Source organism: Callionymus lyra, chromosome 5, assembly GCF_982586985.1.
Source record: "Callionymus lyra chromosome 5, fCalLyr1.hap1.1, whole genome shotgun sequence".
In the NCBI taxonomy this organism is placed as follows: Eukaryota; Metazoa; Chordata; class Actinopteri; order Syngnathiformes; family Callionymidae; genus Callionymus; species Callionymus lyra.
In genome coordinates this window covers 24,882,335-24,909,139 of record NC_141822.1, presented here as the reverse complement: position 1 = coordinate 24,909,139, position 26,805 = coordinate 24,882,335, and the positions used below count along the sequence as shown (strand labels likewise).

Below are 26,805 nucleotides of genomic sequence, written 5' to 3'. Positions count from 1 at the left end.
TGAGATGTATTTTTCACTTAATTATCATGTGTTTTTCTGCTGGTCATGCCTTCATATATTTGCTTTTTTTTCTGATAAAAAATAATGCCATCATTGAAGTGATGATTCATTAAACCTTTCCTTTACAAGTACATGATATAATATGTTTGGTTTAAGGTAAAATCCAATGAATAATCTTTCCTTCCTAAATCCTATAATCCTCTAAACATTTTGAAAATATTACTATTATAATAATATTTTAGGATGACAATACTTGTTTTTTCATACAACAGCCATGTTTGTTATGAAGCAGGAGCATAAATCATGGTCTTCTACATAACAGAAAATAATCCACACCTGAAATCTTGAGGTAAAGTCACATGATATAAAACATTACATCTGTCAGCATGACTCACATTGTTCTTCTGCAGGATCTGCAGAGCTCTGTTGACATTGTTGAGCGAGTGGACTCGTGTGCAGCCCCGTTCCAACCTCAGCTGCGGGCCGTCAGAAACAGGAAAGTTTAATAAACAAAACAAAGACAAATAAAAAGCTAAATAAGTCTGATTCTGTCCTGGAATGTTCTATCGTCCTAAAGTTTGTATCCTTATACATATGTTTTTTAATTTATTTAATTCATGTAGAATATCTTTCAACCTGTGAGACACTTCTCATTAAATATGTATAGTCATAATGAAGTAGCTTTTAAATACGAACAAACTCCAAATGCACTGAGACAGGGCACATGTCCACCAAAGGCCCAATTTCAGGTAAATAAATAAATAATAAAGAGTGTGTTTAAATACAATGTTTAAGGCATCTTCAGTAACTCCAAATTCTATTTTTTCACCACAGTCACATGAACATTGATATATTTATTATATGCTGTTTCTATAAATTCAGGTTTTCTGAAATTTGTCCCTCAGTGCTGCCGTAGTTCTTACCAGTGGAAGAGTATTAAAATACATATAGGAAAATCAATGAAATACTAATAAATATATAAATGTTATAATTTGACTTAGTATAAATCTCCTTATTAAAGGTTACTGAACATTACATTTAAATTTGTTTAGTTTTTTTTTAATTATTATTTCCAGAGGTAATAAGTCAAGGAATCATTTTAACTCTGTTCTATATATTTACTATAAACTAAAATGACTTGTGCATGTCCAAGTCTGGCCCGGGGGCCATTTGTGACCCCTGAGCATATATATTCCTAAACGTTATTACTCAACCAGGGAGATCAGGAATCAAATAAAAACATTAACTGAAAAGTTTTCCCATGTCTATTTGTCCATTTCTTTTTCTTTATTTTTTGTATGATGTCACTTTTCACATTTGGCCCCCCAGCCTCTCCTGAAAAAAAAAATGGATTAGAATATTTTTGCTATATTAGCAGAATTACCATAAATATAACTATATATAAATATTCTGTAAGGGAGATTTATATTTATATATGTCTGGCATTCATGGTACAGAAAGAAGTCGCTGAAGTTAATGTTGTCTCCACACAGGTCAGGTAGTCAGACTCCACATTGCACAGTGTGGCTGTGACTTCTGTTGACGAACTGACAGTATTAGCATTTACCTCCGTCGTCGTTCCTCGTCTGGCCAGGATTATGCTAATTCGCTGGACTGATGTAGTCAAAATGTTGTGGATTAATTCACACGAGCCTGAGGCGAAGCTCAACAATGCCTAATCGTCCAGGGAAGTAGGAGTCGCAGAGGTGTAAATATTGCAACTTACTTACACATAACATTACTCAACATTTCCGGCAACAGTGATTCCAGGTGAGAGATTTAATCAACTCTGGATTTAATAGAGACTCGTGCGCGATTTTCTCTTTCCTTTCACACAATTATTAATGTTTCTAATCTAATCACAAATAGTTTTGAAAGAAAATAGGTTCCACTCTGATCATTTAACTTCATGTATAGCTTCATATCTGATCAGTTATTGTTATCATTTAAATTAAGATCAGGAAATATGTTTTATATTATTTATTTATTATTTATTTACAACCTCTCTGGCTTCTAGAAATACACATGCAATTGTGGAGGTTGTTCACCTTGACCAAGAGACAACACAATTCATTCACTCATTTATTCATTCATTCTTTCATTTATTTACCGCTTGATCCCATCTGGGGATTTTGGGGGGGCTGGAGTCTATCCCATATTCTACGGGCTAGAGGCGGAGGACACCCTGGACAGGATGCCAGTTTGTCACAGGGCACACAAAGACATACAACCATTCACCTTCTTGCTGTGTGCGCCTAACACTGTGCACAAGGGATACCACAAACATGTTTGTTTCTGGCCTTTGGGTCACCTTCACCCTTAGATAACGCAAGGGTAAATGTTTCGCAAAACACTTATTCTTTCATATGATCTTTCTTTGAGAAAACTAGGTTTACACAGAAAAATTTGAAGGCAATCCTTTTGTTAAAAAATGTATTGTAATAACCTAATTGTTTTCCAAGTTATTTTCATTATGTATTTATCTTGTTTCACTCTTTTTTCCATGGATAACAATTCAATCTTTTTAACTAAATTAAATGTAAAATCAATATTTATTTCTTACAAATTGTAGAAATATTAAGGTAGTACATTCTTCAGAATAAACTCTGGTGTCAATTATATGAGAATATATAATATTTATTTAGAACCTCCCTGGCTTCCAGAAATATATAAATGGAAAAAATATATAAATTATTTTAAAAAATAATCATGTAAAAATGACAATAACTAGTCCTGGATCGAACACAGGGTTTTGGGTCCGGAACTCGCCGCTTTATCAATGAGCTTTAAAGGCTGATGACATGAAGGTGGGAACCTGCCATCAATAAATTAGACTTGGACTAAGTATTTAGAAGTTATGTCAAAATCACCAGATGCTAATTATAAACAAACCATATGAGGTAACTTGTCCCCCATAAACATCCCAAGGTATTTTATTACATTATATGCTGATATTTTTAACATTTAATCACATAAAGCGACCACACATAGATCATAAACATGCTCCTCTCTTGTGTCCTTCAGTCTCCTCACCAGGTCGTGACCCACTAGACCTTGCAGCAGCTCCAGCAGGCGTCGTCCATCACACAGGTCCGAGAACAGATCCTCCACAGGTGGCTTCGAAGTCTGCAACACAGACATAAATGAATGATGTGCAGTAAATATTTAAGAACTACATGATTGGGTCCTTTTTTTCCCCCCTCCCATTTCATCAAGCGAGCTTGAAACTGAGCTTCATAGGATTAAAAGAGCAGCGGGGGTTGACATGAGATCAATTGAGTTCCGTGTAAAGGTCAAAGGGTCATTGCAATAGTCAGAGGAGGTGTAGGGAGCACACAGACGCATCCCCAGAGCAAACCTTCTCTGTGTTAAATCTGCAGATAGCAGTTAATACCCGAGAGCTTCTGCTTTACTAGAACTGACAAGCCTGGGATTGCAGGCTGGCCACTTCACGCAGCAGCACGCTGCAGGCTCAACATATTTTAAGTGTATTTTTGGACCTTGACGGGAGGAGTGTGAGAGATTAGTCGGAAATATGACCATTTTATTTGAGGACAAATGATACGTATGTGGCTTAAATTATGGAAGTATATCAGGGACATCAGAATGTTGAACGGTAGAATTAACTGTTCCATGTTTTGTTAAGCATTGAATCTTTTTTATGATAATTTAATTTCTATATTGAAAGGTTGATTTTGTTTTTATTTAAAAAATAAATTCCATTATCCTATTTTTTTTTTTTTTACACATAGAGTTAGTTATACTAATTCCAATCATTTAAAAATACATTTTCTAAATTCAAGATTTTTTTAAATTTGAGTAAAAACCGAGCATCATCATGATGAGGGATTGACTGCAACTTGAAGAGGAAGACTTTAACATTTAAAACATGTGAGTGAGTCTGGAGAGTTAGTTTTAACATTAGTATGACATAATTCCTGCTTTAGAGAGATTTAATGTTAGATTTTTGTGAACCCAGAAATCGAAAAATGACGCTTTTTAAAGAAAATACCTAAATTGATGTGCTTGCTTTGGTATTGTGGCACCGATATACTAGTATTTTATATTGAATTAAAAAAGCTTTCACATTTTTGAATATTGGATTTTAAAGGCTACAAATGAAAAAAATAAAAATATTTAAATAAGATTTGAATCATCAATTAGGATATCAAACTATATGTCAAAAAATGCATATATTTAAATAATATTAAATAAATAAAAAACATAACATTTATTCAAAAGAAAATGTATTCAATAAAAAATAAATGTAACCTTTCTACATAAAACTGATTGAATTCAACTATTCAAAAAAATGATTTAATGTTGCAACATTTGAAATGTTTAATTCCACCATTCAATACATCTTGTACTGAACTATTTCCAAATAGAATATCATCAAAACATACAAGACTTTATAATGTGTTTTCATTACTATGAGAAAGGACAAAAACATAATATAATATATAAAATGAAGATTAAATATGAGTTTCATCAAGGAAGGGTAAGAAGATAAAATAAAAGTTAATCTCATGATCTTTATACGTTTATACATATTCAAACATGCTATAATGTATACATTGTTTCAGACAATATGACATTTTTGTGAAAATGTGAAATACATTTTTGTGCCGGTATAATTTGGCATTTGGTATTTTATTTTCAGGACGTCAAGCATGAAAACACGAAGGTGGTTTGTTTTGTAATGACTTCAAAACCGTTTATGAAGCCATAAGGTAAAAATATCCAGTTTTAAAAACTGTGCAAAGTCCAAAAAGCTGCAGTTCATCGAGTGTCCACTAGAGGCCGGCTGCAGAAAACATGTACGCACCAAGACAAATAAAAAACGTTTGTATCATAAAATAAATTCATAGAAACACTAATATTAAATCCTACTATCAGCACACACTGCATGAGGTTTGAATTATTTCTATCATTTTCCTTTTGATTAGTTTCCGATGAACCAGTGTTCCTGAATTTGCATAATAAGGGGCGTGGTTAACAAAGTGAGCATGAATTAGTCCCGCAGACTCCACTAAATGTGCACAGTTTTAATGCCTGATCATAATCCATAGTTTATACAGTGGCAAGAAGAAAACGGTGCACACATCACAGAACACACACGAGTGAAGAGCGTAATGAAAGCACACATTTAGATACATAAATGCACGGCGACAAAAGGTTAGCAATACATTATCATACATTAATGATAATGGTTCATAAATCAATTGATTAATAACTGTATACATGACTTTGACATTCCGCTGGAAGGTCGTTTGCACTGTTCATAGTGCTAAACACTGTGCTAATGAGGTAGATTCCGACCCAAGAAACAACCATAGCCGACAGACACACAACGTTGTATTCCCGCCGATGAAGCTTATGTTCTACGGCTGCAGTGGGAATGACACTTTTAACCTGAAGCCACCAATTACCTCTCTCAACTTGATATTGTAAAGTTTTTTCTTTTTTTTACAGGATAGCCTTGCTAGAGTTGTCATAACTGATTTAGTATCAGCTAATCTGGGCTAATATTTCTGCGGCGCATGATTAAGTTTGGAAGGCGGAGAGACGCCTTGGTTCTAAATGAAAAGAAATGTTACTGGGGTGAGTAATTATGAGGAGTAGTTTGAAGAATCGTCCAGGACGTGAAACGTCTGAGGACAAAGAGCAAACAATGAGGCAAATTCCCAAATGTGCATCATAGCTTGTCTCCTGCATCTGAGATGCATTAGTATAGAAAAGAGTAGACACAACTGGAGGAAAAAATAACCACTATTGTCTAATAAAAAAACAACATTTTGGGCATCTATCTTGTATATGAACCATGTGTCTCTTCCCTCCTCTCATATTTTACACTTACTATCTCTGAATTCCATCACGCCTTACTGATAATCTCATTTCCCTCTGCTTTTCAGTCTATATTTTCTGCTTTACCCTGCTCTGTCTTTCTTTGAGGCGCATTTCCATGAAATGAGAGGCGATTTGTAAAGGATAAGAGAAAAAAAAGGATAGGGCATGAAAATATGACCAGAGTCAAGGTTGTAGTTATTTTACGTTGTAAAAACATTTAGCCGAGTCCTTCTTTTGCTAGGACCACAATTAAAACCACAAAGAAAAAATTAATTAACATCCCTCTTTTTTAAGATGGTCGAGACAATGATAGTTTAAAATGTAGTCAACAACATCCGTACATTATGTTGTAATATTTTTTCTACCTTTTACTATCGAAACAAGAACGAGGAGTTTTCCTTCCATTACGTTTTCCTTTCTATTAATCATACTTAGCAATATGTGTACACATTTTTGACTCCTCCAATATCCTCCAGACGAAGGGCAGTGTGTCTTTCATCCCTGATAATACATTCCCGGGAAGATGTCTGTTGTGAGGACACTGGAGGGTGTTGAATTATGGGTATTAGGCTTATGAGAAGACCTGTGGGTTGTGACAATGTGAATCACTTTTGGACGAACAGATGGATAGACGGAGTGAAGGTCAAAGGGAGAGACATAAAGAAGGACAGGTGGTCAAAGAAATGGATGGATGGACGGGAGGACAGACAGACAGATAGAGGACGAAAGAATGGATATAGAAAGACGAACAGAGGGAGGGAAGAACAGATGGATGGATAAAGGACATATTAATAAAAACTAGGAGAGAAAGACGGAGGGAAAAGACTGAATTGAGGATAGACAGATGATCAAAGGGACAGATATACAAATGGATAGATGGATGGAGTGATGGCCGGAGAGGGGAAGAATGGATATAGAAAGACGAACTAAGGGACAGATCGTCGGATAAAGGACAAAGAAACCCTAGGACAGGAAGACGGATGGACAGACAGACGAAAGGATAGAGAAAAGACTAAACGGACACACATACAAATGGATAGACGGATGGAAGGATGGACTGAGAACCTAAGAATTTAAAAAGAGAAATGAAGGGACAGAGGGAAGGAAAGTAAGAGGGATAGATGGATGAAGAAAGGAACGAAGGACGAAGGGAAAGTTGGACGTACAGACGGACAGAAAGAGGGACAAACACTCACAGGAAAATATGGATGAAGAAAGGACAAAGGGAAAGTTGGACGGACAGACCCAGGGACAGTGAGACAGAAAGAGGGACAGACAGACATAGGAAAAGATGCCTGAAGGAAGGACAAAGGGTAAGTTCGACGGATGGATACAGGGACAGACAGACATAGGAGAGAGAGAGACGGTGGGACAGACGGCCACACAAAGGGTCAGACAGATAGATGGACAGATTGGAAGGAGGTTGTTGTTTTTTTGCTGCCAAAAACCTTAGGTACCAAATGTTTTGAAAGTTTGTTGAGGTGAAAGTTTGCTCCACCGGATTGATGGGATCCCTGCAGAAAGTCTCTGGGTGTTTTGGCCTGTCATGGCTGAAATCACTCTTGACGTACATCTCACAACACCACAATAAGAGCTTGAGTATGAGAGCAGCACCAGTCAACATGAACCGCTCGCAAAGATTTACCACAGGAGAGGCTCGTTGTTTGTTTTGTTTAGCATAAAAACAATGATTTTTTTTATGGAAGGTTTAAGAGAGAAGTATATATTTATTAAAGTTGAACCCTCAGAAGATTAGTCCAGACAGAACCATGATTGATTACAATTACAGCGGGACCTTACACTCCAAATGAGACATAATGTACATATTTATTTGTAAGCAAGAATTTGATTAAAAAAAACATGTTTTGATATAACAAACAACAGTTATAATGATAATAATAATACTTTGTACGTTTTGTTTCAGCAGCTAGCACTGTTGTCGACTAGCTAAGCTTGCAAGTGTAGCATCCGATTTGAAATGTCCTGCATTTTACATTAGTTTAAATTACAGTTTCTCATTTTATTTGCCATTTCAGAACACATGAAATCTCATTAAAAAATTTTAAAAATTGATCTTGTCCTTTACTACAGTTTAATGTATATTTATAACCAATTTCAAATTTTAATAAAACAATTTTCAACTACAATAAAATTTGTTAAAGCCGGGGTTGAAAAGGAGCAGAGAAAATAATACTTATTATTATTATTGCCGCTTATTCGTGATTCTGTATTTCACTAAACTTTAACTTTGAACTGAATATCCACTTAATTTACTCAATTTACGTTTATTGTGTGTTTATTTTTAGAGAACATTGACTTTGTCTTGTGTCCTTTTACCATTTATCAGTGTCATGTGAAGCTAATGTGTGTTTTGTGTTCTTGTATAGTGTTACTGATTTGTTTATTTTTTTTTAACATGACCTGACATTGAAATGTGTTCAAGGTTATTCAAAAAATCGTAACTTCACAAGCAATTTGGATTTTTCAGAGTTTTGGAAAAATCGTGTACATGGAAGAAGTAAGACATGAGAGCATCTTTAAATAGTTATGAAAATTAATTTAATAATAAATTAATATTTATTTATTTAAATACACCTTTAAACCATCACATTTTCAATGTATATGACAGCTGGAGTCATTTTCTTTAGATACTGATGGAGTTATTTGAAATAACGACAGGACAAAAAGAAACATTTGTTTTGTAATTTTGACAAATTTCCCAGAAATAAAAGATACTTCATCTGAAGTAAAGATAAAGGAACTCAAGAGACTCCTTCATCTTTTTTTTGTGTGTCCCAGCTGTTACATCCAGACGTACGATCAAGGAGTCTTCGATCGAATCAAAAGGAAGAGCAGAGATTTAATGTTATAGATTAATTCAAGCGCCGCTCTCCGGGCCCCTCCTTGAAGGGGGGAAAAGAGACAGAAACTGACAGCTTTCAAGTTTCTTCTTACCAAATTTAGCTCGACAGCAGTATGCTATCAGCAATTTCACAGGCAAGAGGCACTGAAATGTGTCCCTCTTAATTCCTATCTCAGAGCGCCGCCATCCATTTCAATGAGCCACAAGTGTTCCAAAATTAGAAATAGACACAAAAGCATGTATACTTTTTCAATCATCGCCGCTGGTACATTTTCTTTTTGTCCACTCAGAGCCAATAACCTTCAGCATAGGAGAAACTAATCTGTTGGACCCAAATTATAACATCAGCTACACATAATTAATTGTACAGCAATACTCTCTTTAAAAATGTTTTTTTTTTTTTAATAAGGAGCATGCCAGAACCGGCAATTAAAAAGAAAGTAATACATTTAATTTAATGCTTGGACTATTTCAACATGACAAGTCCGATAAAACAATCTTGTTTAGTTCTTTTAGCCCGTTTCTCACAATTTAATCCTCAGGAAGGATTTTAACAACGTGATATAGATATGCAAGTGGATCTTATTGTATTTATTATAAAGTTAAATATTGCCTATATTTTTTAATTTACATTATTTAAGGGGTAAACAAATCCTACTTAAGAGGGCAGTGCATTTATTTCCCAGTCCTGAGTGAAAGTGCAATTCTGTGTTTAACACTTTCTTGTGTCAAACCATTCTCACAAGGTCAAATAAAAAGCTGTGTGTGAGAATTAAATAAAAAAGATTAATTGTTTAGAAAAAACAGAGTCGAGTTAAAAAAAATGTTTAAATTAATTAAATAAATATATATAAATAAGCAAAATATCATTTAAAAAGTTTGATGGAATATATAAAAATTCTATGTGCATACTTTTGTTACGAAAATTCTAATGATAAAAATGTGTCAATGCATTTCATTTCAGTTCACGTCCATACACACGTTCCTGTCAAACTGTGCCTTACGATCCTTAAACTCGGATCTATTAGTTGTACCACAAATCTCTAAATGTAGATTTGGAGCCAGGGCCTTCAGTTTTCAAGCCCCTCTGCTGTGATACAAACTACCGGCTTCAGTCCGGAGGGCAGACATCCTCTCTATGTTTAAAGAGACAATCTTAAAACCTTACTTTTCGATAAAGCCTATAATTAACCTAACTGTTTATCTTAGCTGCTATAGGCTGAGGATGCTGAATGAGTTTTAGACACCGAGCTCTGTATATCCTTCTTTTCTGCATTACATTCATCACCTGTGCAGTTTAAACCCACACCTTTTTATTTCTCTCCCGGAGCCCCAGGGCTCCACCTCCAGAGCTGCTGCTGATCCAGGATCTTCACCACGTCATCAGATCCCAAGTTCTCTCCAGCACATCCATGGACTCTTCTCCTTATCCATCTGTCTACCCCCCCCATCCTTCCTCCCAGCCGGTCAAAGCGGTAGGCCGTTAACAATGAGTCAGGTTGCACTCGAGGTTTCTGCCTTCTAAAAGGACGTTTTTCCTCGCCATAGCTCACTGCACAGTGGTTCGCTTTTTGCTCATTGTTGAATTGCTGGGATCTGTTTTTCCTTAATCAACTATAGTCTTACTTCAACTGTAAAGTGTCTTGAGATAAGTTTGTTATGATAAGACACTTTAAATGAAATTGAAGTGAATTGAATTGGTTTTCCTCACAGGAATGGGCCTCCATACAATATTAAACAATGTCCAAATAGAATAATTAAATTTAAAAAATTAAAGCTGTATCAACTTCCTGTGGTCTCGTTGTTTAAGCTCTACACAGCGGGGATGTAAGTGGGCACAGTTTCTAGTCTGGAGTGCTGCAGGGTGGTGTTAAATGCTGTGTTATTAGAGGTCACTGGATTTCTTTTTTTTGGCCTGGAAGACCTTGTGCACATTCAAAGCACTCTTCGGAGCAGCTCCGACTATGAACTCCTGACCTTTGGAGCTGATGTCACATGCCTTGAAGACATTTAAGAACCCGCAGCACCTTTGACCTCAGGTGAGTGACAGTACGAGCTCACAAACATCAAGATTATTCAGAGAACACTCGATTGTCAACAGCAGCCGCTCTGGACATAAAAGGATTTTAAACCACAAAAGGAAGGTCCCTGTGCATCCTACATTACATCCAAGAGGATCTCTAATCTCCTCTTGAAGAGATGCTTGAGAAGAAATCCTCTTTGAGAACAACTCTTCCTGCCAGTTAGTCACAACTTGGCAGCGAGCGATGTCGGACGTCACATCGAGCATCTTATCAGCTGCATGTTTAATAAAAGTGGGATTATTGCAGACAAGGAGGGCTGCTGATATTGTATTGCCTTATTGAAGATTGCTGGCTTTTATGATCCACCTCAGATGGAATCAATTGTTGAAAGTCAGGGTTGAAGCTTGCAGCCCGTCGAATCTTCCCTTTTGTGTTTCCTGTCAAGAGTCGGCTTGTTTCATCTACTCTGAGGTCTGCAGATTACACGGCAGCAACTAACACTGGCTGCTCTGGAATGATGAAGCTCATCATTAAATAGAAAAAATATATATCTGGATAAAAGAAAGTTTAAGTAACTAACAGTTATTCGTAAAGCACCATCCAGACCAGGGTCACAAAGCACTTTAACAATCAAAAGCAATACACAGTAAATAATAAATACAGATTTAAAAACTTCAAAAGACCAAGACACATAAGACAAACACATGAGTCCCAGGAGATTAAGATTGTTTCCTGAAGGAGTCAACAGTAGAGAGAGAGGAAGATCGTTCCAAATTTTAGCAGCAACAGCCTGGAAAAATTTCTCTACTCTGGTCCAGAAGCGTGTTCACGAACCATCAGTAGATTCTGATCCACAGACCTCAGAGCCCGAGCTGGGGTGTAAGGCTGGATCAGATCACTGATGTAAGGAGGAGTCTGACCATGAATAGCTATTAAAATAAGAACCAGAATTTTAAAATTGATCCTGAAAGAAACTGGCAGCCAGTGAAGAGTTTTAAGGATCGGGGAAATGCGAGTTCTTCTACTAGAGCGGGACAGAATTCTCACTGGAGAGGTTTGTAATAACTGCATGCGAGACAGCTACTGTATTTTCCTTAAGACTTTTACCACTTATTCTTGATTATTTAATTCAATATAGATGTCAATGTAATGTAAGTGATTTTACATGATTTATTAAAAACATTTTAAAAAATAAATGAAAAAAGTAATGTATTTACGTTTGTTTCCAGAACCTTAGTAATCAACTACTATTCCCATATGGAGAGCAGAACATCTTATATTATAAAAACTTTATTGATATTAGATTTTTAATTTCCAAAATGCCCAGAAGCCATCCACAGTCCCTTTTAAAAACCCACAGATACATAATTTGCTTTCTTTGATCTTAACAAGCAATATAAAAAAAAACATAAAAGTGATAAAGATGATGAAAGAAATGTAATTGATGATGCAACTGTGCAGAAAAATGTTTATGATGATGCAGGCGAAGTAAATCAAGCGCTTCAACACAGCAGCTCATCGCTCCTCTGAAAGATAAATCGTCAGTTTTTATGGTTTGTTGAGGAGAAAATCAGACAATACCCCACCTGTGTCTTTTTTTTTTTTCTTCTACTCGTCGTACTCGTCGCGCATCTGCTTTAAACAAGCGTTAAAAGCACTCGTGTCCCTCCCTGAACTTACATTTACACTACATTGTTCCACAAACACGATACATATAATCTGACTTTCTCGTATTTCAATCCGTTCATAGGTGTTGGGAGGGATTGTTACACCTTCAAAAGTTTAATCTCCCCATCACTTCATTCTCGGTGACTTCTTCCAGTTCGTCATGGCAACTTTGTCAACGTGTTTGCTCAGCTGTGATAGAAAAGTGGAGATGAAACTTTTAATACTGTAAACAGCCTGTCACTCCAACAACACACCTACACCTTCTCATCATCAGCTTTGAAGTATATCTACGACACAAACAAACATCAGTAATTGAAATTAATTTCAAGAAAGTGATTCAGTTCTCTTGGGGGAGAGAAAGCAACACCAACACAATCAAGCAGCAAGATTAGAAATTCTCCATCCTTTCCTGTCCTCAGACTTCTCCTTCATCCCTTCCTTTCTGTGGCAAGGAACAACATGATGAAGGTAACTGTACTTGTGTGAGTCAGCCTGTGCTTCGGAGTGTGTGTTTGTGAATGAGTCAGCATGTGTCTGGCTCAGAAAGGAAATACCACTTGAAAATTGAAAAGCATAAAATCCTCCCGGGGACAAGAAAAAGGTGCTTTGGGTGTTGAAAAAAAAAAACAAAGAAAAAAAAAAGGTTGATTCGATTTCAGGAAGAGATGGAGGAGATGAGTGAATATGAAGGAGCCGATGCTCAGAATGTCATTGTGTTTATGTGCAAATCAGTCTTTAAACGTCACATCTGCTTCCTTCCTTCTCTTTCAGATCTATTTCACCGAGATGTTCGGCTGGCCTCATAGAAGTAGATCTGACTCCAGGGGCCCCTCAGGAAGAACATTTGGAACCAACACTTTTAAGGTTTGTAGGTTGTAGGTTTGTAGAAAATATAATAACCATTTCAGAGGCACACGATAGGAAAACAACATTAGATGTATTTATTTTTCAAGTAAGAGTAAACTGAACAATATTATACAGTCACTCAATGTGTTTGCAGACCTCACAGATTTTTTTTTTATATATAACTCTCGTTGTATAACTATTGAAAATGAGTTGTATTGGTGTTGTGTATGTTTCAAAGCTATTATAGTTATTTGTGCTGTTTTGAATCTGAAGCCCAGTGGGTAAAAGGTTTGCCAATATTAAACAAGTGGGGGACTTCTGCTTTATAGAATTAGTTCTACAGCAGGATTTAGGATAAGTCTAAACATCTACAACATAATTAGTAACTTTTTAAACTGCAAATGAAAAGAGAAAAATCATTTTGTTACTGGATTTATTTAATTACATATTTAACTCAGAATATTACTGTTTTGGATCGTTTTAGGACTATTTAAGTATATATACACTGTCAATATAAATAAATAAATAAATACGTATAATTTTAAAATTGAACCTGAAAGAAACTGACAGCCAATGCAGAGTTTTAAGGATCGGGGAAATGTGAGTTCTCCTACAAGAGCAGGTCAGAATTCTCACTGCAGTTTTTGTATTAACTGCAGGCGAGACAGCTATTTAAGATGGATTTAAATGTTTTTTTTGCATTTTCCTTAAGACTGTCACAAGTTATTCTTGATTATTTAATTCAATATAGATTTAAATGTAATGTAAGTGATCTTACATGATTTATTAAAAACATTACAAAAAAAGAAATTAAAAAAGGAATATATTTACGTTTCTTTCCAGAGCCTTAGTAATCCAGGACTATTCCCATATGAAATGCACAAATGAATAACAAACTAAAGAGTTATTTTGAGAAAAAATGTTATAAAAATAATAAATATTATATTATTTAAATTGACGGGAATTCAAATTAAACAAATATAAAATAAATAATTTATCATTGATCTGTGTTAGTTTCACTATGTCCCTTCACTATGTGTCTTTTTTCCCCTCAATCATATCTCGTATATTTTATTCCTTTTTAGTTATTAAGTATTGCTTAATGGGCCCTAAAAGCAGTGACAATTATCTGGAGAGTTGAATTTCCTACAGTATTACTTCATCAATGTAAATAAATATATGTATCTATTGTGAAAAGTAAAAAGCTACGGACGTAACTATTCTTGTTGGACAGTAATGATAAACGGGATTCTAAGTTTAGAGAATCACATTTGTGTATTAGCAGCTTTGGAAACAAATCGAACATCAGGTTAAGAATAAAGCTGTCAAATGAAGTTAATCGATTCAGGCCATAAATAATCAACCACAACTTTGACTTGTCAGTTAGGTTTGTAGCTTAGTTACATTATAGTCATGTCATTAGCATCTAAGCGCCAAGTACCGACAAGTACAATCTTCAACTGACGATATATCTGGAATTAAGTTTGTGACCCTTGAATTTTTACCCATAATTCAATTCAAAAGTCAACATTTCAGATCAGTCACGATCTAAATGAGTTGCCAGGTTCAGAAGTAAAAACACTTGAAAGTGTGCCAGCAGAATTCAGTCGTAGATAAGACATCCAGAGTTTAATGTCCTAGAAGAACTGCTAAGACTTTTTGGTGAGAAGCTGTCGACGGGAAGATTAAAGTGTCAGTCCAGGAGACGTTACAACGTATTACAGATGTTTCAAGCATTTGCACAATGACTAGAGTAGAGATGTGTCTTACCTTAGCCAGCTGTGCGTTTACCCATTTTGTGAAAGTCTTCTTCTGTACGTCTTCTCTTTCATCTGCAAAGATAAAAAATAGATAGTTAGTAAAAGCGATCATAACATTTACAACCTGTGAAACGTTAAAACTGTGGTAGTAGCCACGTTCAAGAGAGTTGTAACCACACCAACACACTCACAAATTTAACAGAAAAACCCTCCAAAATTCTTCTTGTTATTTCTCATAGATGTTTTATCGGAAACATTATTATTAATTTCCTACTTACATAAATATATATACAAGTCAACCAGGTTTATCAATAGTTTTTTGTTGTTAATCATATAAGAGTTTTGTCTTCTTTTTCAAAAATGAGTTGAATTTTAAACAGCTGCCAGTTATTCAACACTAATGCGAGTTATTGGCTCATGAAAACAGTTTAAAGGGTTAAGAAAAAAGATCACTGGAAAATAAATCTAAAACGATAAGAAAAATGACATTAGTTTTAACTTTTTAATATTTTTAATATTTAGAATAACAAACATTCAATTCAGGCATTTTATATTTCTAATTTCAAAGTACAAATGTTAGTCTGTGATGGGCTTCTCATTCTCTGTCTTCAGTGTTAATCACTCTCAAAACTGCTAACCTTGCCTTTGAATTTAAACACAATTGTTTTCTGAATCACTTCCTTTACACTTGGATTCCAACATGCTTTGTCCCACTCCCTCTTAGTGAACTCATTGACATATGCCAGTGCTACTTTGGTGAATCCTCTCTTTATTCGGCTGTTTCTATTCTCTGCTGCCGATAGGGTTTTAATTATAAATATTATAAATTAATAAATAAATAAATAAATATTATAATAAAAATATTTTAGTGATATAGCAGTTTAAAAGACAGGCGCACCTTTACACATGATGATAAACTAGAGGTTGGGTTGGATTTGGCACCAGTAAGCAGCAAAATAGTTTCTGGTTTGATTCTAGTTTAAGGGCCAACTTTTAGAATGGATTTTGTATGTTGTTTGAGACAACCTGTTCAGGGTGTCCCCCACCTCTCTACCTAAGATGACTTGATATTTGTGTGATCTATCGTTAAAGCTTAAAAAATATATATATATTAAATTGATTAACAGTAATTTTTTTTGTTTTATACAGTCTTATACAATCTTGTACTTTGAATTATACAGACATTATACTTTTACGAGATTTTTATAACTGTAATCAAACAATTTTCAACTGTAATCAAACCATTTTCAACTGAAATCAAACCATTTTCAACTGTAATCAAACCACTTTCAACTGAAATCAAACCATTTTCAACTGTAATCAAACCATTTTCAACTGTAATCAAACCATTTTCAACTGAAATCAAACCATTTTCAACTGTAATCAAACTATTTTCAAATGTAATCAAACCATTTTCAACTGAAATCAAACCATTTTCAACTGAAATCAAACAATTTTCAACTGTAATCAAACTATTTTCAACTGTAATCAAACTATTTTCAACTGTAATCAAACAATTTTCAACTGTAATCAAACAATTTTCAACTGTAATCAAACTATTTTCAACTGTAATCAAACCATTTTCAACTGAAATCAAACCATTTTCAACTGTAATCAAACCATTTTCAACTGAAATCAAACCATTTTCAACTGTAATCAAACCATTTTCAACTGTAATCAAACCATTTTCAACTGAAATCAAACCATTTTCAACTATAATCAAACCATTTTCAACTGTAATCAAACCATTTTCAACTGTAATCAAACCATTTTCAACTGAAATCAAACCATTTTCAACTGTAATCAAACCATTTTCAACTGTAATCAAACCATTTTCAACTGTAATCAAACCATTTTCAACTGAATTCAAACCATTTTCAACTGTAATCAAACCATTTTCAACTGTAATCAAACCATTTTCAACTGAAATCAAACTGTTTTCAACTGTAATCAAACCATTTTCAACTGAAATCAAACTATTTTCAACTGTAATCAAACCATTTTCAACTGTAATCAAACCATTTTCAACTGAAATCAAACCATTTTCAACTGTAATCAAACTATTTTCAAATGTAATCAAACCATTTTCAACTGAAATCAAACCATTTTCAACTGAAATCAAACAATTTTCAACTGTAATCAAACTATTTTCAACTGTAATCAAACAATTTTCAACTGTAATCAAACAATTTTCAACTGTAATCAAACTATTTTCAACTGTAATCAAACCATTTTCAACTGAAATCAAACCATTTTCAACTGTAATCAAACCATTTTCAACTGAAATCAAACCATTTTCAACTGTAATCAAACCATTTTCAACTGTAATCAAACCATTTTCAACTGAAATCAAACCATTTTCAACTATAATCAAACCATTTTCAACTGTAATCAAACCATTTTCAACTGTAATCAAACCATTTTCAACTGAAATCAAACCATTTTCAACTGTAATCAAACCATTTTCAACTGTAATCAAACCATTTTCAACTGTAATCAAACCATTTTCAACTGAATTCAAACCATTTTCAACTGTAATCAAACCATTTTCAACTGTAATCAAACCATTTTCAACTGAAATCAAACTGTTTTCAACTGTAATCAAACCATTTTCAACTGAAATCAAACTATTTTCAACTGTAGTCAAACCATTTTCAACTGTAATCAAACTATTTTCAACTGTAATCAAACCATTTTCAACTGAAATCAAACCATTTTCAACTGAAATCAAACCATTTTCAACTGTAATCAAAACATTTTCAACTGTAATCAAACCATTTTCAACTGAAATCAAACTGTTTTCAACTGTAATCAAACCATTTTCAACTGAAATCAAACTGTTTTCAACTGTAATCAAACCATTTTCAACTGAAATCAAACTATTTTCAACTGTAATCAAACCATTTTCAACTGAAATCAAACTATTTTCAACTGTAATCAAAACATTTTCAACTGTAATCAAACCATTTTCAACTGAAATCAAACTATTTTCAACTGTAATCAAACCATTTTCAACTGAAATCAAACCATTTTCAACTGTAATCAAACCATTTTCAACTGTAATCAAACCATTTTCAACTGAAATCAAACCATTTTCAACTGTAATCAAACCATTTTCAACTGAAATCAAACCATTTTCAACTGAAATCAAACTATTTTCAACTGTAATCAAACCATTTTCAATTGCAATGAAACCATTTTCAACTGAAATCAAACAATTTTCAACTGTAATCAAACCATTTTCAACTGTAATCAAACCATTTTCAACTGAAATCAAACCATTTTCAACTGTAATCAAACTATTTTCAAATGTAATCAAACCATTTTCAACTGAAATCAAACCATTTTCAACTGTAATCAAACCATTTTCAACTGAAATCCAACAATTTTCAACTGTAATCAAACTATTTTCAACTGAAATCAAACAATTTTCAACTGTAATCAAACAATTTTCAACTGTAATCAAACAATTTTCAACTGTAATCAAACTATTTTCAACTGTAATCAAACCATTTTCAACTGAAATCAAACCATTTTCAACTGTAATCAAACCATTTTCAACTGAAATCAAACCATTTTCAACTGTAATCAAACCATTTTCAACTGTAATCAAACCATTTTCAACTGAAATCAAACCATTTTCAACTATAATCAAACCATTTTCAACTGTAATCAAACCATTTTCAACTGAAATCAAACCATTTTCAACTGTAATCAAACCATTTTCAACTGAAATCAAACTATTTTCAACTGTAATCAAACCATTTTCAACTGTAATCAAACCATTTTCAACTGAAATCAAACTGTTTTCAACTGAAATCAAACCATTTTCAACTGAAATCAAACTATTTTCAACTGTAATCAAACCATTTTCAACTGAAATCAAACTATTTTCAACTGTAATCAAAACATTTTCAACTGTAATCAAACCATTTTCAACTGTAATCAAACCATTTTCAACTGAAATCAAACCATTTTCAACTGAAATCAAACCATTTTCAACTGTAATCAAACCATTTTCAACTGAAATCAAACTGTTTTCAACTGTAATCAAACCATTTTCAACTGAAATCAAACTATTTTCAACTGTAATCAAACCATTTTCAACTGAAATCAAACTATTTTCAACTGTAATCAAAACATTTTCAACTGTAATCAAACCATTTTCAACTGAAATCAAACTATTTTCAACTGTAATCAAACCATTTTCAACTGTAATCAAACCATTTTCAACTGAAATCAAACCATTTTCAACTGTAATCAAACCATTTTCAACTGAAATCAAACCATTTTCAACTGTAATCAAACAATTTTCAACTGTAATCAAACAATTTTCAACTGTAATCAAACCATTTTCAACTGAAATCAAACTATTTTCAACTGTAATCAAACATTTGTCAAATTTAACTTTTATACAATTTCTAAAAAACAAAATAATTTCCATCTGATCAAAGAGGATGTTTTTCTCATCTTTGAATGTATTCGTTGAATATTAAAAGAGCCCCTCTTAACGTTTCCAAGTAAACATTGGACAAAAAAACAGCTTGGTCTTCACAAAAGAAATAAGAGTGCATCTGAAAAATGTAGAAAACATATTTCTAGTTATGCTTGCAATGCTTTTGTAAGATGAAATACTAAATTGAACCAGTTTGAAGTGTCTGCACAGCAAAAAGAAGCGGCAGACTCTGTCCATTGTTTGTGGAACACGCTCTAATATGTGACACATATTAGAATGGAGATGACGAGGCGATAACTTTCAATAGAAATTCACCATCACCTCTCTCATTTGTCTGGAAACAGGGCCACGTCCCATTACAATGGATAATAAATTGCACTCTCGTTCGGAAACTGAACATCAGGTTAAATAGTACACAGGCTCGGCTAGTCATACTCCAGTGTGTGCATGTGTGTACGCCGACACCAGCCAGACATTGACTAATGAAGCCGATAATGGAACTTCGCCTATAATTAAAAGGTCCTACGTTGCACTGTAGAGCGACACTGGACACACAACATTTCAGGTACACACACACACACATACACACACCAATTTCCTCTGAAGAACAAACATCAACACACACATACACACGTTCACCCATGAAGAGATAAAGCGGACAAGTGAAGCGTGACTTTAATACAAGTACAGCGCAGACAATCTCATCTGTGCCCCATAATCCATCTTGATGAGTGTATTGTTGTGCCGAGTGTGTGCGTTGTCCTAGTGCACGTGGCCTTGGGAGGCTTGGAAGTGAAATGGCGAAGATAGGGTGAAGAGCTTGTCACAATGATGCCGTAAGGTTGATTTGGGGCTGGTATATTGAGAAGCTGCTCAGTCCACGTACTCTCTACTGGTCATTACAAACCCGGAGAATACTCGGGAGAAAACCTTTTGTTTTTAATGTATATATATTTGTACAAAAAGATACTTGAAAACACCCAAATACCTTCATACTGCATGTCTGTAATGTTGGGTAAATATCGCAATGGCTCCCATTGTAAACAGTAGACACCAGGAGCTTGTGTAGTATTTACTCAGAGTGCTTCCTGTCGGTGTAGCCAGGAAACCTTTTTGCTTCTGCTAAAGTCAGGCTTGATGTATAAACTCTTTTTTTAATTGTTTCTAAATCATTTCTGATTACAAGAGAATGGAGGATGCAGGTATTTGGACGTTTTCAAGCGGATTACTCTAAAAAATAATCCCAATCTTTAGTTGACTCAATAAACAGCTAAAATGAGTGAAATTTCAATTTTCTGTAAACTATCACTTTAACCTATGTAAAACTTCCTACATTTATTCTTCAGGTCCTAATTTACCACGTCCTAATTGGTTTTCCTCTTTTTCTTCTTAAACCTGGTATCTCCACTGCCAACATAGTCCTACCATTTGATTCTGGCCAACCCAAGTTTCTTTAAATGAACTGTCCCTTTATTTTGAACCTTGTCCTCCATTACATTTCTGAAGGACCAAAGACAATAATTGAACCTCATGAGACTGTGAGCCTTAATAATAATAATAATAATAATAATAATAATAATAAGTCTTAGAAGTCTATGTCCACATGGAAGTCAAGGATTAATACAGTCAGGACAGGTAATCTCCCTTTTTTTTTTAGCTCTAATAAAACAGTCAGAGACGACAAAATCAATGTTAGGGAACAGTAAAACCAAATGGGAATTTCCATTTAAAGGACACACCGATTGGTTTGAGAATATTCTAAGATGCTGGTCTTTGTAGATGTAGTATCATTGTGATCCAGACTCCCTGTGATTTTTATTTATATCCCATTCATCACTGCCTGATGTTACACAATGAAAAATAAAAATAAAAATAAATTAACATTGAATGATGATTGAAAGGGTTTATTTGAACAAACATGTTTATGCTTAATTATTGCATAATTTTGAAAATCGTTCTTGATTTTATTTCATGAGGAAGCTTCAAATTAAAGTTACTTTTCATACAAATATTCGTTTAGTAAAAACGTTAGTTTTGTTAGCTGCTTAAATCCAGGTTGTTATGAATCTGTTCTTCATAGGATATTAGCATGGCATGTAGCTCAAAGGTATAAATGTGACTTCACTACAAATCAAGAGTCTTAACTGCAGTTGCATGAATTAATAATTGACAATAGAGGCAAATAAAAGCCACCAGCATTCCCACTCGGGCGTCCAGCTTTTAGAAACACAAAGCCTAATTGTCCATAAACCTTCACAAGCTGGTTAAGTAGTAAGTTCCAATTACTTACTTTCATTAACCCAGAAGAATTCAAAACACAAATGGGCACAGTGTTTGCGTCTGTAACTGGGAAAAGTGAGGCGGCGTCCAAGAATTCCTCGGAGGTGAGTGGCAGCATTACACGAGAGATTGAAGAAGACTTCGATCAATAGTCCATTTGGACGATGTTGTTTTGAAGCTCACACTTCTACGTATAATGACCACCCAGCAGGTCCTCAAGACACAATCGCATCAGGACTTGTTCGAATCATGATCACTGCATTTTATTAAATGTATATGTTTGACTTTATCCTTCAATCATTCTCCGGAAAATAAATGTATTTTAAAAAAACACATCCCACAAACAGAACTGCTGATTAATGCAAGTGGAGATGACTTGAATTACATGTAACAAGAACATGTAAAAATACAAACTAAAAAAAAAAAAGGACGCTACAGAGAAATATGATATTTTGCTGAACAGTATAATACTGTGTGTTTCACAACAACAATGCTCCAGAACTAGAAAGTAATCTCAACTCGAACACATCTTCATACTGATCAGAGAGCCTACATTTTTTTAATTGATGGATTTAGAGCGTAGCAGGATTTTATTTTATTTTTTTCTCCAATGTGGAGAATGAAGCTTAATATTCACGGGGAGGTGAGCGCCAGGCCGTCAGCGCACTGCTCACTGAGCTCAGTCATGGTGAATAAAAATGTAATAATGAACTAATTGACCAGCAGCTGGTGTCAGAACAACTGTGAAGTCGTACGGAAGTCACACAAGAATCCTTTGTTGAAGTCCCTTTTTTTTTTTACAGCCCTTGTAATAGGATCTCCCAGGAATATCAGTGGACGTTTCTTTTAACAGACTGAGAAACAACATCGGATGAATTGAATGGGGGAAAAAAAGGACAAAATGTAAATGGTGACATTTAAAATAACTGGCTGGAGATTTTCACTGTGTGAATGTCAGGATTCGGACCAAATAAGCGTTTTGTCTTTTGTCAAACGGACACATTTATTGTTAAATGCCTAGTTTGTGTTTAATGTCTTTCGTGAATGATTGTTTTATTTAGCATACTAAATGGTGTTTTAAAGAAAAAACCCATTCTAATGGCAGGGGAAGATTAACTTCACACATTTGTCAGACCCCCATACGCGACTCTAAATGAGCAAAAAGGGAACCCCTGCCATGAAGAAAGCAGCTCACGAGCAAAGAGTGCATTTAAATAAAGCAGAGAAATAGAAAAGATCAAGCATAATAGCTGAAGTTAAAGAAAAAAGGTCATTGTGTTCACAGGAAAATGCACCGTTCCGGGTATTAAATGCACTAAACTTTCACTATTCTTACCAACGTATTGCTGCCAAATTGCCAAAAATAGTCATATGAATGTCAGACAATGATTGAAAAATAAAATGTTTTCAAATATAATTCAATTATGCATTAAACAATACATCGAGGAGAAAATATTAAGTTGATTCAACATCACTGTCACATATTAAGATCTCAAGGGAAAAGACAAAACTTTACATGTTGAATGTTTAAAACATAAACATTAGCATTTCATTCTTTTATTGTGTATTGCCCTCGAACACAAAAAAATCACATGTTGTGTTTAAAAAACTTGAAATGAAAGACTAATTCTTCAACCTGTGATAAGCCTATGATTCCTTTGTAATTGTAACAAAAATACCAACAAAGTCAGAATCAATTTGACACTAACTAACTGAATTTAAAAAACCTTTGCAACGACAATAGTACACAGATAACTTAAGTTTATTGTCATTTTATGGCTGTAGAGATGAGTTGAGAACTATATATATTTTTTTATCACTCTAATCACAAAGTTGTTTTCTTTCGATGACAAGGTGTTATTTTAGGAATCATGAGGAACAACTCCCTAACTGCTCTTATAACAATTTTTTTAAATGTTCTTGACTTAAAAATTCTTATTCCAAATGTGTTTTCTATCACTGTATTTTCCTCTCATTGCTGCAGCTATGTAAGTAAGGCATATTGTTAACAGCAATATGCATATGCAAAAATATATTTTTCTGCTTTCAAAAATATTGTTATTTGCACTGATCATTCAAGAGTTATGGTACTGAGAAGCCTGCATTTCTCACAACACTTGTTTCGCTGCTTTACCAGTGAATCTGCTCTGGTTCGGCAACCCTACCGCTAAAGTGCTGGAGGCGACCATGATGGTAAAATGTTATCTGCTTTGAGATGGAGTCGGAAGGCAGGGATACATTCATTTAAACTGCACAAATCGAATCTATTGATGCATATGGAAAAGGGAGAATAAAAGGCAATTGTGTGTCATGTATGTAAAGTAAATGCCTTCAAGGCTACATGGAGGAGGAGAGCTATTGTGATGTTTCGTAACATTTTCCATTTGTAAAGGTTTCTATTTGACTTACTGCAGTATTGTCCCCTCATGTCGTTCACCCACTCGTTGTGACTTAAATGTTCAGGATTTCACTTGTATGCTCGGACATGACCTTAGACTCCTGGATTTATTCAAGTTAGCTTCAAAAGGAGTTGGTATTGATGCTAATAACAACATATTGTTGATAAAACAACGTAAGCACTTTCCATTTGAAACAAAAACAACATTGAATTGATTAAAACCCTCAGAAAATGATAGATTTGAATTGCATAAGGAAATCCTTAATTGTCCTGCCACCAACAAAAATACTTTGAAACGACCTTAAATAAATCTCTGTATATCCAGTTCACAGTAGGGCTGCAATAATTGGTCGACTTTGATTGATAATGAAAAAAGTCTAATCTAATTCATGACTATTGACATCAGGCGTGTTTTTCCAGTGGAGTGAGACATCTCACTTCATTAACCTTTTGCAATGAGCATTTTACGTTACTTTGATACTAATGATAGTTAATGTCATTCTCTACATCAGCTGTTTAAGATGTTGTGCTTAGTTTGACATGTTTACTTAGTAATTGATCGACGTAAACGGTTTTTTTTACCCGATAATTGTTGTTTATTAAAAACAACAATCAGTAGTTGTCGACTCGGTCAAATAGTTGAGTGACTTGAATACGATCAGATGTTGAGTTCTTTACTTTATTCATCATTGTAACTTCATGGTGTTGGTCTTAACAACATCACGGCTATTGAACAGCCTGCCATCAACTTCTTCATTTCAATTGATGACTCCTGTTCTCTTACCAGTACAATGAATATCAATAACATTTAACTACCCCTATTTCTTCTGTTTAATACCAGTTGCCACACAATTAAAGAAACATAAGCGCAAATCTATCAAATTAGTCGTCTTGTGGTTTCAATAGTTGATGACTATTCGACTTTTAAAATAGTTGTTAGTTGTCAGCCCTGGTTTACAGTGGCTTACATACAGAACGTGTTACCCAACTTCCCTGCTACCCTGGTAACAGGGAAAGTTTTTTTTTTTTATGTTGTATTCCTTATTTGAATTTTGCATGTATGTTTTTGTCAATCTCAGTACCATATGATTGTGTTCAATCTCTCTAAATCTTGATTTTAAAGAATTTAATTATTTTAATTATTTTAATATTTGTACCATCAATTGTTTTTTTCCTGATTTGTTTTCAGATGAGTCCATTTAAAAGCTCATAGAGGATGAACAGATGGTTCTGGAAAGACTCAACTAAAGAAACTCCATCAGCCTCGAGTCTCCTTCTCCTCCAACACTTGATCAGAATCTCACGGAAGAGGATCACCTGGAGGGTCAGTGACCAGATAAAGAAAATAAACGTAGCAGAGATGTGGGTTCCAGGCCAGGTTCGGGGTCATGAATTGAGCGAGCGCAGGCAGAAAATGTACCGAGTGTTTGTACACAGCCAAAGCAGCTCATAGTAAATGGATTAGGCGAAGAAGTGCCAAAAAAGGACAGCCTGAAAGTTTCAGGGACATCACCATTGTGTTGAAGTGTGATGATCTTTGAGTAAAAAGAAAACTGATAAACGAAAACAGGAAACTGCTGCATTGAAATCTTCTACTGTTCCTAAAAATAGTTAATGTTTTTATAGTAGAGCAACAAATGAGAAAACTGTTTCCACAAAGTGTACATTTAAGTGTTGTTGCTAATATTCTCGGAGGAGGCGATGCTGGAACGGCCGTGTATAAAGCTGCAGGAGATCAAGTTTACAATAAATAAAATGATTAAACTTTTAACACTTCGCCGCATAAGAGCCTTTTTTCTGTCTCCTTTAATGGCCTCAGCTTCCAGAGAGTGAGCGGCTTCTCCCCAGGAAGGAAACAAGAAAACATTTTATCTTATATTCATTTACATGTTGGAACATTTAGCGGCAGCACATGAAATGTGGCTTATTCAAATCATAAAAGCCCCATTTACCCAAGGTTCAACTTTTCAGATATGCAGCCGGTCCAATAGCAGCAAAATAGAATAAAAAAAAAAATCTATTTCAACAACAACACAAAAGGCCACGTATTCTTATGTTAATAAACACTGGAATGAAAGAAGAAGTAAACAATTCAAGGACACAGCAAAGGCAGCAGGCTTCTAAGTACAATTAATCTAATCTGGGCCAGGAACGAAAACCATTAGGCTCCGAGTTTCATTTAACAATATCTGCGGTGGCTCGATGGAAGTCGGCCAGTCTCATCTAGAGAGAACTCCCGTAGACGGTGATGGCACCGAACCACGGCAACACAATTATCATGAAGAACACCAGCTGGGACCAAAAGGACCCACCGCTAAGAAATGAAGCCTTAAAACTATTAAGATTGTTGGACCAATTTGTCGTGCTGCTCACCTGCAAGAACCCCGGATGTCTGGCTCGCACTAAGAAAAGATGGTTAGCCTTCCTCATTTGCCAAAGGAGCAAACTTATGTCAGTCTTAACAACGGATTTTCTTCTCCATTTTCTTGGTTGTTATTACTTGCTTTATTCGGATTTTACTTGCAAATGTTCAAATACTGTTGCATAAAAAGCAAGTAAACCTGATTTATTTATTGATTTTCAAATGATTCTAATTACAAATCAAAGTTTATGTTTATTTAATTAAATTAATCATTTCACTTCTCTTTTTTATACAATTT

The 26,805-nt window shown here is 34.5% G+C and overlaps 1 protein-coding gene across 3 annotated transcripts in view; it reads right to left on the bottom strand.

Annotated features, from left to right (window-relative positions):
• The window catches only part of dmd (dystrophin), a 235,127-nt gene that overhangs the window by 143,080 nt on the left and 65,242 nt on the right, over positions 1–26,805 (bottom strand). For all 3 annotated transcript variants that reach the window (XM_087791572.1, XM_087791573.1, XM_087791574.1), the window contains exons 2-4: positions 15,022–15,083; positions 3,034–3,126; positions 396–476 (exon numbers count right to left, since the gene is read on the bottom strand). In XM_087791572.1, coding sequence (XP_087647698.1) covers positions 396–476; positions 3,034–3,126; positions 15,022–15,083 — 236 coding nt within the window. The remainder of the gene's footprint in view (positions 1–395; positions 477–3,033; positions 3,127–15,021; positions 15,084–26,805) is intronic.